General features: G+C 49.5%; 1 protein-coding gene across 4 annotated transcripts in view; it reads left to right on the top strand.

Moving 5' to 3' along the window:
• Positions 1-13,225, top strand: part of LOC133460119 (ribonuclease inhibitor-like) — an 84,855-nt gene that overhangs the window by 61,456 nt on the left and 10,174 nt on the right. The window contains exons 12-13 of one of the 4 annotated variants that reach the window (XM_061740657.1): positions 2,113-2,286; positions 7,723-7,899. The exons of 1 other annotated variant lie outside the window; for it this stretch is intronic. In XM_061740657.1, the coding sequence (XP_061596641.1) occupies positions 2,113-2,286; positions 7,723-7,899 (351 nt within the window). The remainder of the gene's footprint in view (positions 1-2,112; positions 2,287-7,722; positions 7,900-13,225) is intronic. 2 more of the 4 variants (XM_061740658.1, XM_061740659.1) reach the window with 2 other exon arrangements.

Here is a 13,225-nt window from a genome sequence, read left to right as displayed (position 1 = left end):
TGCTTTAGTTTCATCTTAAACTTCCTCTTCTGATTCATTACATAAAACTAAACATGTGAATGTGTCAGACAGGAACAAATGAAGAACCAGAGATGTGTCTGAACCTGGAATAAAACATCTGAACAAACATGAATTAACTTTACAGCTAATACGTTCAGAAATGTCATCCAGATGTTAATAAACTGAGAGAGTCTGACAGACAATAGTGGACAGACTGAATGTGTAGTCGTCCAATATATGAGTTATAGAGCTCATTTACTAAATAACTTCTTACTGTGGATGAAATCAGTCAAACCAACGTTGGCTTCCTTTGACTACCATTAAATTTCATTTTAACAAATACAAGTTTACCAAATATGAAACTCTAAACATTGAAAAACATAATTTTCTGTGTTTTTAATATTATTCTTTAATATATCTGTTAAGATCATTTCATCCAGGTGACATCAAGACATAAGGTGCAACAATTAATGTCTTTTTATGGTTTTCAGTGTGTAAAACTAAATATAAATCCATGTGTGTTGAAGTTAGTAAAGTGAAATAAAGCTGCTGTCTAGACGATGAGTTTCCTTCATCAGCAACAAAACATCCAACAAGAACATCAGAAACTTTGTGTTGAAACTATGTCGTCACTCAATCAACTTTTTCAGAGAAAATGTTTGAAAAAACTCCTAAACAGACAAATATGTACTGATTGATGAAGAAATGTCTCCTTAAAAACATGGAAATGATGAATATTGTTCATTTATTCATCGTTTATGGAAGAAAACATTTGAACAAATTCAAATTTTGAATGCATTCAAATGCATTGATCATATTAAAAAGTGGAGGTTCCACAATTTAATTCAGTTAATTGAAGATAAAAACAGAAATAATTGGAACCAAGTAAATCAGATTAAACGTGGGCATTCAGCTTCAAGTAGTGAAGCTAAAAACCAAATATCCAAGCCAGAAATCAGGGAGTGGTTCTGACTCAGACCTGAACAGCCACATTAAGACAGTAGTGAAGTCAGTTATCTCTTAACAGCTTCCATCATGATCACAGCGGCCAAACAAACCGTAACCACAGCTGCTACACATGACGCTGGTGACGTTTCTGTCCATAATGAGACGTTCTGAAGCCTAAATGTCCGTTTCTCTCCCTTTACAAGCAAATCTCCACTTTGGCCGGAGTTTTCAGGAATGATGGTTTTTGGAGACTTTGAGCTTCGTTTTGGTGTAAACGAACGGCTAAAACTCATGAAAACAGCAGCGTTGTTGCTGCGTGTAAACGAGGCCTCAGACCTGGACAGGTTGGACTGACGGCTACAGGTGGAGCGTCAAAGTGATCGTCCTGACAGGAAGTGTCTAAGATCCTCCCGTGTGGGTTTAATTCAGAAATGTCCTTTAATCAAGCAGATCATTAGTTGTTCAAGCTAAGACTTTTCAAGTGCAAGCGATACAGAACCTGATGTTTAGTTTCACACAGACTTCAGAATGTGTTGAATTAGTCTGATAAATATACAGAATTCAATCATTCTTATCTTTAACTGAAAGTAAGATATTAACTGATAAACTCAGTTGTAACAGAATTATTAGGCGTTTGCAAGTTAAGTCAAATTATAAATGACACATTACTAAAAGTAAATTATTTTAATATGTTCTGCTCTCAGAAAACATCATTTTAACTCTTTATAACATACAAGGATCATTATGATAAAAAGCTCAGGAATCCTGCATAAATGATATAAAACTGGACACATGATATAAAGTCCAGCAGTTCTCCACAGATCCATTCTGGTGTTAATAATTGTTGCTAGATCAGCTTCTGATCTCTAAACTGCTGCTTTGAACAATATTTGAACATCAACACTAATCAAAAGGATTGGTGTGTGTGTTGGTGTTTTCATCTTAATCTAGTGTCAGACTTGGACCAGAAAAGCTCAGGATGTTCAGTAAAGGTGAACATGTCAGAGGAACAACCAGGAACCCACATCATGGATGTAACAAAAGTGTAAAAGCTGTTTTATAAAGTCCAGATACGGTGGTGACCCACATGGACCTGATGACAAAGTTGATATTTGAAGAAACACTTCTCTGATGAGACTGGAACATGTTTTACTTTCTGTTCAGGTTGAGGAGCTGCGGTCTGTCAAAGATCAGCTGTTCTTCTCTGGTCTCAGCTCTGAAGTCCAACCCCTCCCATCTGGAACATCTGGACCTGAGTTACAACAACCTGCAGGATTCAGGAATGAAACATCTGAGTGGATTTCTGGAGAGTCCAGACTGCAGACTGGAGACTCTGAGGTCAGACATGTTTTAGTTGTGTGTTCAGATGAATCTGATGTGAAAGTTGTGTTGACACTAACCTGCAGACATCAGGCTGATCTTCTACTGATCCACACTGACCATCTGACTGCTCTGAGTTCTTCTTCTCTGCTTTAGTTTCATCTTAAACTTCCTCTTCTGATTCATTACATAAAACTAAACATGTGAATGTATCAGACAGGAACAAATGAAGAACCAGAGATGTGTCTGAACCTGGAATAAAACATCTGAACAAACATGAATTAACTTTACAGCTAATACGTTCAGAAATGTCATCCAGATGTTAATAAACTGAGAGAGTCTGACAGACAATAGTGGACAGACTGAATGTGTAGTCGTCCAATATATGAGTTATAGAGCTCATTTACTAAATAACTTCTTACTGTGGATGAAATCAGTCAAACCAACGTTGGCTTCCTTTGACTAACATTACATTTAATTTTAACAAATACAAGTTTACTAAATATGAAACTCTAAACATGGAAAAACATAATTTTCTGTGTTTTTAATATTATTCTTTAATATATCTGTTAAGATCATTTCATCCAGGTGACATCAAGACATAAGGTGCAACAAATAATGTCTTTTTATGGTTTTCAGTGTGTGAAACTAAATATAAATCCATGTGTGTTGAAGTTAGTAAAGTGAAATAAAGCTGCTGTCTAGACGATGAGTTTCCTTCATCAGCAACAAAACATCCAACAAGAACATCAGAAACTTTGTGTTGAAACTATGTCGTCACTCAATCAACTTTTTCAGAGAAAATGTTTGAAAAAACTCCTAAACAGACAAATATGTACTGATTGATGAAGAAATGTCTCCTTAAAAACATGGAAATGATGAATATTGTTCATTTATTCATCATTTATGGAAGAAAACATTTAACAAATTCAAATTTTTAATGCATTCAAATGCATTGATCACGTTAAAAAGTGGAGGTGCCACAATTTAATTCAGTTAATTGAAGATAAAAACAGAAGTAATTGGAACCAAGTAAATCAGATTAAACGTGGGCATTCAGCTTCAAGTAGTGAAGCTAAAAACCAAATATCCAACCCAGAAATCAGGGAGTGGTTCTGACTCAGACCTGAACAGCCACATTAAGACAGTAGTGAAGTCAGTTATCACTTAACAGCTTCCATCATGATCACAGCGGCCAAACAAACCGTAACCACAGCTGCTACACATGACGCTGGTGACGTTTCTGTCCATAATGAGACGTTCTGAAGCCTAAATGTCCCTTTCTCTCCCTTTACAAGCAAATCTCCACTTTGGCCGGAGTTTTCAGGAATGATGGTTTTTGGAGACTTTGAGCTTCGTTTTGGTGTAAACGAACGGCTAAAACTCATGAAAACAGCAGCGTTGTTGCTGCGTGTAAACGAGGCCTCAGACCTGGACAGGTTGGACTGACGGCTACAGGTGGAGCGTCAAAGTGATCGTCCTGACAGGAAGTGTCTTAGATCCTCCCGTGGGTTTAATTCAGAAATGTCGTTTAATCAAGCAGATCATTAGTTGTTCAAGCAAAGACTTTTCAAGTGCAAGCGATACAGAACCTGATGTTTAGTTTCACACAGACTTCAGAATTTGTTGAATTAGTCATGGTCCTGCCCAGGACCATGGCAGGCCGGTGCATTGTGGGCTGGGTAGCAGTCGTGGCGGGGTGCCTCGACGACCCAATCCCTGGACATCAACCCTCACAGTGGGGACATGGAATGTCACCTCGCTGGGGGGGAAGGAGCCGGAGCTTGTGCGTGAGGTTGAGAGATACCGGCTAGAGATAGTCGGGCTCACCTCCACACATAGCTTGGGCTCTGGAACCCAGCTCCTTGAAGGGGGCTGGACCCTCCACTACTCTGGAGTTGCCCAGGGTGAGAGGCGGCGGGCTGGTGTGGGCTTGGTTATAGCCCCCCAGCTCAGCCGCCATGTGTTGGAGTTCACCCCGGTGAACGAGAGGGTCGCTTCCCTGCGCCTTCGGGTCGGGGATAGGTCTCTCACTGTTGTTTGTGCCTATGGGCCGAACAGCAGTGGGGAGTACCCGGCCTTCTTGGAGTCCCTGGGAGGAGTACTTGATAGTGCTCCAACTGGGGACTCCATTGTTCTACTGGGGGACTTCAACGCTCACGTGGGCAATGACAGTGATACCTGGAGAGGCGTGATTGGGAGGAACGGCCTCCCCGATCTGAACCCGAGCGGTGTTTTGTTGTTGGACTTCTGTGCGAGTCACAGTTTGTCCATCACGAACACCATGTTCAGGCATAAGGGTGTCCATCAGTGCACGTGGCACCAGGACACCCTAGGCCGGAGGTCAATGATCGACTTTGTTGTCGTTTCATCTGACCTTCGGCCGCATGTCTTGGACACTCGGGTGAAGAGAGGGGCTGGGCTGTCAACTGATCACCACCTGGTGGTGAGTTGGATGCGCTGGCGGAGGAGGAGGTTGGACAGACCGGGCAGACCCAAACGGATTGTGAGGGTCTGTTGGGAACGTCTGGCTGAGCCCTCTGTCAGGGACATCTTCAACTCCCACCTCCGGGAGAGCTTCTCTCGGATCCCGGGGGAAGCGGGGGACATTGAGTCCGAGTGGACCATGTTCTCTGCCTCCATTGTCAACGCGGCGGCTCGGAGCTGTGGACGCAAGGTCTCCGGTGCCTGTCGTGGCAGCAATCCTAGAACCCGGTGGTGGACACCGGAAGTACAGGATGCCGTCAGACTGAAGAAGGAGTCCTACCGGGCTATGTTGGCCGGTGGGACTCCTGAAGCAGTAGATAGGTACCGGCAGGCCAAGCGGGCCGCGGCTCGGGCAGTCTTGGAGGCAAAAACTCGGGTCTGGGAGGAGTTCGGGGAGGCCATGGGGGAGGACTTTCGGTCGGCCTCGAGGAAATTCTGGAGGACCGTTCGGCGCCTCAGAAGGGGGAAGCAGTACTCTGCCGGCACCGTTTATGGTGCTGGTGGGGAGCTGTTGACCTCGACTGGGGACATTGTCGGACGGTGGAAGGAATACTTTGAGGATCTCCTTAACCCGACTGACATGCCTTCCACTGAGGAAGCAGAGGGTTGGGGCTCGGAGGCGTGCTCATCCATCACCCAAGCTGAGGTCACCGAGGTGGTTCGTAAGCTCCTCGGTGGCTGGGCACCGGGGGTGGATGAGATTCGCCCTGAGTACCTCAAGTCTCTGGATGTCGTAGGGCTGTCGTGGCTGACACGCCTGTGCGTCATTGCATGGAGGAAGGGGACAGTACCGCTGGGGTGGCAAACCGGGGTGGTGGTCCCTCTGTTTAAAAAGGGTGACCGGAGAGTGTGTTCCAACTACAGGGGGATCACACTTCTCAGCCTCCCGGGGAAAGTCTACGCCAGGGTACTGGAGAGGAGATTACGGCCGATAGTCGAACCTCGGATTCAGGAGGAACAATGCGGTTTTCGTCCCGGTCGTGGAACACTGGACCAGCTCTATACCCTCCGCAGGGTGCTCGAGGGTTCATGGGAATTTGCCCAACCAGTCTACATGTGTTTTGTGGATCTGGAGAAGGCATTTGACCGTGTCCCTCGTGCCATTCTGTGGGGGGTGCTGAGTGAGTATGGAGTCCGGGGCCCTCTACTAAGGGCTGTCCGGTCTCTGTATGATCAGAGCAGGAGTCTGGTTCGCATTGCCGGCAGTAAGTCAGACTTGTTCCCGGTGCATGTTGGACTCCGGCAGGGCTGCCCTTTGTCACCGGTCCTGTTCATAATTTTTATGGACAGGATTTCTAGGCGCAGCCAGGGGCCGGAGGGGATCCGGTTTGGGAACCTCAGGATTTCATCTCTGCTTTTTGCAGATGATGTTGTCCTGTTGGCTTCATCAGACCGGGACCTCCAGCATGTGCTGGGGCGGTTTGCGGCCGAGTGCGACGCGGCAGGGATGAGAATCAGCACCTCCAAGACCGAGGCCATGGTTCTCCATCGGAAAAGGGTGGCATGCCTTCTCCGGGTGGGTGGAGAAGTCCTGCCTCAGGTGGAGGAGTTCAAGTATCTCGGGATCTTGTTCACGAGTGAGGGACCGATGGAGCGGGAGATTGACAGACGGATCGGTGCAGCGTCCGCAGTAATGCGGTCGATGTACTGGACCGCCGTGGTAAAGAGGGAGCTGAGTCGAAAGGCGAAGCTCTCGATTTACCGGTCAATCTACGCTCCTACCCTCACCTATGGTCATGAACTTTGGGTAGTGACCGAAAGGACAAGATCGCGGATACAAGCGGCCGAGATGAGTTTCCTCCGCAGGGTGGCTGGACGCTCCCTTAGAGATGAGTTTCCTCCGCAGGGCGGCTGGACGCTCCCTTAGAGATGAGTTTACTCCGCAGGGTGGCTGGACGCTCCCTTAGAGATGAGTTTCCTCCCTTAGAGATGAGTTTCCTCCCTTAGAGATAGGGTGAGGAGTTCGGTCACCCGGGAGGAGCTCGGAGTCGAGCCGCTGCTCCTCCACATTGAGAGGAGTCAGCTGAGGTGGCTTGGGCATCTGTACCGGATGCCTCCTGGATCCTCCCTAGGGAGGTGTTCCAGGCATGTCCCACCTCCCTAGGGAGGAGTTCCAGGCATGTCCCACCGGGAGGAGACCCCGGGGAAGACCCAGGACACGCTGGAGAGACTATGTCTCTCGGCTGGCCTGGGAACGCCTCGGACTCCCCCCGGAGGAGCTGGAGGAAGAGATGGAGGAAGTGTCTGGGGTGAGGGAAGTCTGGGCATCCCTGCTGAGGCTGCTGCCCCCGCGACCCGGTAACGGATAAAGCGGGAGAAGATGAGTGAGTGAGTGAGTGAATTAGTCTGATAAATATACAGAATTCAATCATTCTTATCTTTAACTGAAAGTAAGATATTAACTGATAAACTCAGTTGTAACAGAATTATTAGGCGTTTGCAAGTTAAGTCAAATTATAAATGACACATTACTAAAAGTAAATTATTTTAATATGTTCTGCTCTCAGAAAACATCATTTTAACTCTTTATAACATACAAGGATCATTATGATAAAAAGCTCAGGAATCCTGCATAAATGATATAAAACTGGACACATGATATAAAGTCCAGCAGTTCTCCACAGATCCATTCTGGTGTTAATAATTGTTGCTAGATCAGCTTCTGATCTCTAAACTGCTGCTTTGAACAGTATTTGAACATCAACACTAATCAAAAGGATTGGTGTGTATGTTGGTGTTTTCATCTTAATCTAGTGTCAGACTTGGACCAGAAAAGCTCAGGATGTTCAGTAAAGGTGAACATGTCAGAGGAACAACCAGGAACCCACATCATGGATGTAACAAAAGTGTAAAAGCTGTTTTATAAAGTCCAGATACGGTGGTGACCCACATGGACCTGATGACAAAGTTGATATTTGAAGAAACACTTCTCTGATGAGACTGGAACATGTTTTACTTTCTCTTCAGGTTGAGGAGCTGCAGTTTGTCAAAGATCAGCTGTTCTTCTCTGGTCTCAGCTCTGAAGTCCAACCCCTCCCATCTGAAACATCTGAACCTGAGCAGCAACAAGAACCTGCAGGATTCAGGAGTGAAACATCTGAGTGGATTTCTGGGGAGTCCAGACTGCAGACTGGAGACTCTGGGGTCAGACATGTTTTAGTTGTGTGTTCAGATGAATCTGATGTGAAAGTTGTGTTGACACTAACCTGCAGACATCAGGCTGATCTTCTACTGATCCACACTGACCATCTGACTGCTCTGAGTTCTTCTTCTCTGCTTTAGTTTCATCTTAAACTTCCTCTTCTGATTCATTACATCAAACTAAACATGTGAATGTGTCAGACAGGAACAAATGAAGAACCAGAGATGTGCCTGAACCTGGAATAAAACATCTGAACAAACATGAATGAACTTTACAGCTAATACGTTCAGAAATGTCATCCAGATGTTAATAAACTGAGAGAGTCTGACAGACAATAGTGGACAGACTGAATGTGTAGTCGTCCAATATATGAGTTATAGAGCTCATTTACTAAATAACTTCTTACTGTGGATGAAATCAGTCAAACCAACGTTGGCTTCCTTTGACTAACATTAAATTTCTTTTTAACAAATACAAGTTTACCAAATATGAAACTCTAAACATGGAAAAACATAATTTTCTGTGTTTTTAATATTATTCTTTAATATATCTGTTAAGATCATTTCATCCAGGTGACATCAAGACATAAGGTGCAACAAATAATGTCTTTTTATGGTTTTCAGTGTGTAAAACTAAATATAAATCCATGTGTGTTGAAGTTAGTAAACTGAAATAAAGCTGCTGTCTAGACGATGAGTTTCCTTCATCAGCAACAAAACATCCAACAAGAACATCAGAAACTTTGTGTTGAAACTATGTCGTCACTCAATCAACTTTTTCAGAGAAAATGTTTGAAAAAACTCCTAAACAGACAAATATGTACTGATTGATGAAGAAATGTCTCCTTAAAAACATGGAAATGATGGATATTGTTCATTTATTCATCGTTCATGGAAGAAAACATTTGAACAAATTCAAATTCTTAATGCATTCAAATGCATTGATCACATTAAAAAGTGGAGGTGCCACAATTTAATTCAGTTAATTGAAGATAAAAACAGAAGTAATTGGAACCAAGTAAATCAGATTAAACGTGGGCATTCAGCTTCAAGTAGTGAAGCTAAAAACCAAATATCCAACCCAGAAATCAGGGAGTGGTTCTGACTCAGACCTGAACAGCCACATTAAGACAGTAGTGAAGTCAGTTCTATTTCGTCCCTAGTGACCGCCAGGCGGTGCTGTAAGCACTGGATATCTTCCCTCGCGCATGCGCATGTCGAGTACAATACCAACAATGTCACGTCACCCGTGACCCCTGCATGACCCCCGGAAGGGTATATCTTCCGGCGTCAGCATGGGATCTTCTCCTTATTCTTCTCGCATCGCACGTCTGAAGTACAGGACGGAAATAGAAGGCTGGTTGAAAGCTTCTTCCTTTCCTCCCTAAAACCGCCGGCCTCTGTGCAGCTTCGTGCCGTAAGGTAGGAGTAACGATCTCTGTCGTCCTCCGAGAGGCTGTGGCCACGCGGTATTTATTGGTGTTCGTTGCGGCGGCGGCGGCGTCTCCCCGCCCCGCCCCCCTGCCCAGCTGACAGAAGGTAAGCTGTCAAGCTGCGCCTGACACCTGATCACAATCTGCGCAGGGAGACAGCGTTTCGCTTCCTCTCCCCACTTATTAATGTGACAACATTATTTTTTCCTTGCAGATTATTTTTTTCTTTTGAAAAAAAAAAAAAAAAAAAAAGGAAAAAAAGAAGACAGAAAAGGATTATTTTTTTCTTTTGAAAAAACAATACAAACACCTTTTTTGGTCTTTCTTACAGCCGTGGTGAAGGCCACGCCCCTCTCCCACCGGCTCATTTGTGGTGACGGCAGCGTTTCGCTCCCTCTCCCACTTTATTAATGTGACATTATTTTTTCCTTGCAGATTATTTTTTTCTTTTAAAAAAAAAAAAAAAGGAAAGAAACGAGAGAGGATTGTTCTCTTCTTTTTGAGTAAAGACGCCTATTTTCGCCTTTTCTCATAGCTGTGGTGACGGCAGCGTGTCCGCTCCCTCTCCCACTGACACACCTGTGTTGACGGTAGCGTGGCCCTCCCCTCTCCCGCCTGTATATTGGCGGTGATGGCAGCGTGCTCGCTGTGGTGACGGCAGCGTTTCCGCTCCCCTCTCCCACCGACACCTACGTGGTGATGGCGGCTCGTCCGCTCCCTCTCCCACCGGCACATCCGTGGTGACGGCAGCGTGACCGCTCCCCTCTCCCACCGACACATTCGTGTGGACGGCAGCGTGACCGCTCCCACCGATACATTCGTGTGGACGGCAGCGTGTCCGCTCGTCTCTCCTACCAGCACATCCGTGGTGACGGCAGCGTGTCCGCTCCCTCTCCCACTGACACATCCGTGCTGACGGTAGCGTGGCCGCTCCCCTCTCCCGCCAGCATATTGGTGGTGACGGCAGCGTGCTCGCTGTGGTGACGGCAGCGTTTCCGCTCCCCTCTCCCACCGACACCTACGTGGTGACTGCAGCGCGTCCGCTCCCCTCTCCCACCGGCACATCCGTGGTGACGGCAGCGTGACCGCTCCCACCGACACATTCGTGTGAACGGCAGCGTGTCCGCTCCTCTCTCCTGCCAGCACATCCGTGGCGACGGCAGCGTGTCCGCTCCCTCTCCCACCGGTCGCTGTGATGGAGCGTTCATGCTCAGGGTGCATGGCCGCCCTGGATCCTGCGGATGACCAGGACCTCAGCGTGTCGTGCCTCGGCCCTGAGCAGCGGGGCCGTTGGCCAGCCTCCCCTCATCTCAGCCGGGGTCTTCTCTGAAGCGATCGGCAAAGAGAGTGGTGGGGGCCCCCAAACGACGGCGGATGACGAGCCAGCTCTCCTCGAAGGTAGATCGCTTGGCTGCCGACATGGAGCAGATGAAGGCGCCCCTCCTCAATCTGCAACCTGGTACTGGCCAGGTGGAACCTGCCATGCCAGAGTTTGCTCTGGGGTCGCCACCGCCGCTGCCGGAGGACGCCATATCCATTACAGCCTCGGCGAGCCACTTCAATGTGTCATCAGGGGACCCGGCCTCACAGCGCTCGGGGTTCTCCTCGCACTCATCTGCCCAGAGCTCTCGGGAGGGGACGGTTTGTTCCTCCGTGCAGAGCGTTATCCGCACTGCCCTGGCACACTTGCAGCCGAATGCACCACGTGCGGAGGTGGCCTCTAGCGCCTTCCACAGGCACAATCCTTCTCCGGTGGAATTCACATTCCGTCTTCGTCGGATTTTTTTGAGGGAGCTGCACTCATGCTGGAGAGATGTCACAGCCGGCTGATGGCCGTGCTCTGACGGCGATGGAGGACGCTGCTGTGGCTGGTCTCCACCACATGCCCCCCCCATCGAGCCCTCCATTGCAGCACTGATAGTGGCTCCTGATGAGGCTCTGAAGCCAGATCCCAAGTGCCCCTCTACCCAGAGTAGGGTTACTGATGGGCATATTTGTAAGGCTTATGAAACAGCGGCACGCATCGGCCGGCTGGGGAACACCCTTTTTCATCTGCTACTGGCTCTCTCCACCTCCCTGCAGGATGCACAGGTGGATGATTCCACACAGGACATGTGTGACATATCCCTACAGGCTTTTGGCCTCCCAAACGAGGGAACTGGGGCGGCTGATGTCCACCCTGGTGCACACGCGCCGTCATGTCTGACTGGCGCAGTCACCCCTGACGGAGACTGCTCGTAGGGTTCTTCGTCAGGCACCGGCAGAACCGGGGGAGCTGTTTGGGGCAACTGCCCTGGAAGCTCTGGACCGCACCGCCCTGGCCGATGAGACCAGGCAGCGACTGGTGCACCTTCACAGGAGGGCGCCCGCTTCCAGTACACCGGGAGGCCCTTCACCGGCCCCCGGGCCTCGCCCCCGGCCGCCTGCCCACGGCGGCCGGCGCGGCTTTCAGCGGTCTGTGAGTCAGCCTGCTGGTGACTTTCGCCCCCCTGTGCGCGGACCGTCCCACCAGCGTCGGGGCGTTGATCCCGACCGTCGCCCCCCCGGGACGTCCGGAGCCCGGGGGAGACGGCGCTAAGGCCACGGAGCCGGTCGTCAGCTACTTTTCCGGCAGCAGCTCGGTTACTGGGCTGCCTGCTCATTGGGGCCCGGGTGGTTTCCACCCTAGCCCAGGGGTACGTATTGCAGTTCCGACACCGGCCTCCTATCTCCGGCCGGGTTGAGATGACCATCGTCAGAGACCCGGCAAACATTCCGGCTCGGGCTCAGGTGTTGCCCGCCCTACTGGCCAAGAGTGCCATCATGCCGGTGGACCCCCCGCCGCGGCCTGGGGGTTCTACTTGAGCTACTTTCTCGTCAGCAAGAGAGACGACGGACGTCGTCCAATCTTGGACTTGAGGGACCTCGACGAATACATGAAAGTCCTGCCCTTCCGGAGGCTTGACCACAGCAGATGCTCTGCGTTAGTCAGGAGGAAGTGGTTTGCAACTGTGGACCTACAGGGCGCTTGTTTCACGTGCCGGTCGCGGCACGTCACCGGTAGTTCCGGGGGTTTGCCTACCGGGGCCACCGTTGTCGGTTCAGGGTGCTCCTGTGCGGGCTCTCCCTGTCACCGAGGATTTTTTTCACCAGGTGCGTGATGGCAACCCTTGCCCCTCTTATACCTTTGGGCCTGCTGTCGCTACGCCCCCTGCAATGTGGCTGGACAGCCTCGCCTGGATGCCAAGAGGCACGGGCGCAGGCTGGTCAGGGTTTCATGGGTGTGTGTCTATACCCTTGCACCCTGGGAAGGCGGGATATTCCGGCTGAGGGGTGTGCCCTTAGGTGCTGTCCCCTCCCTGCCGGGAGGCTGTCATCAGTAGTCCTCCCGGGTCCGCACGCGCCACATCAACGTGCTGGAGCTCTGGGCTCTGCACTTCACACTAACATTTTTTGCAACTCCTGTGGGGGAGGCACGTGCTGGGTCGGTCGGACAGTGTGTCCACTGTTCCTTGATCGGCCACCAGAGGGGGCCCCGACTCTGCACAGCTGCTGCAGGTGTCCCGGGGCCTCCTAGCGTGGACAGCTCCTCGCCTGCCCGGCCTTCGGGCGATGTTCCTGCCTGGAGACGGGAACCGGGTGACGGACTTCCTCTCCCGGCGCAAGCCGCCTTTGCAGAGGGTCCTCCAGAGGGCTCACGGGCTCCTCTTGGTGGCCCCCTTCCGACCGGGGAAACATAGTTTCCACTGCCGCGGAGGCTCTGCTGCGACACAACATGACGCCCCCCAGAGGGACCGTCTTTTCCAGCCGGGGATTCAGGTTTTGCACCCCGACCCCGTCGTTTTTGGCTCTGAGTCTGGCCGCTGCGGCGCCCGACCCATTGTTGTCAAGCTGTCCTGAACCCGTCAGGGCTGGCA

This window comes from Cololabis saira, chromosome 14, assembly GCF_033807715.1.
Source record: "Cololabis saira isolate AMF1-May2022 chromosome 14, fColSai1.1, whole genome shotgun sequence".
NCBI lineage: Eukaryota > Metazoa > Chordata > Actinopteri > Beloniformes > Belonidae > Cololabis > Cololabis saira.
Note: the sequence above shows the minus strand (reverse complement) of the source record. Positions and strands in the feature narration are given on the sequence as shown.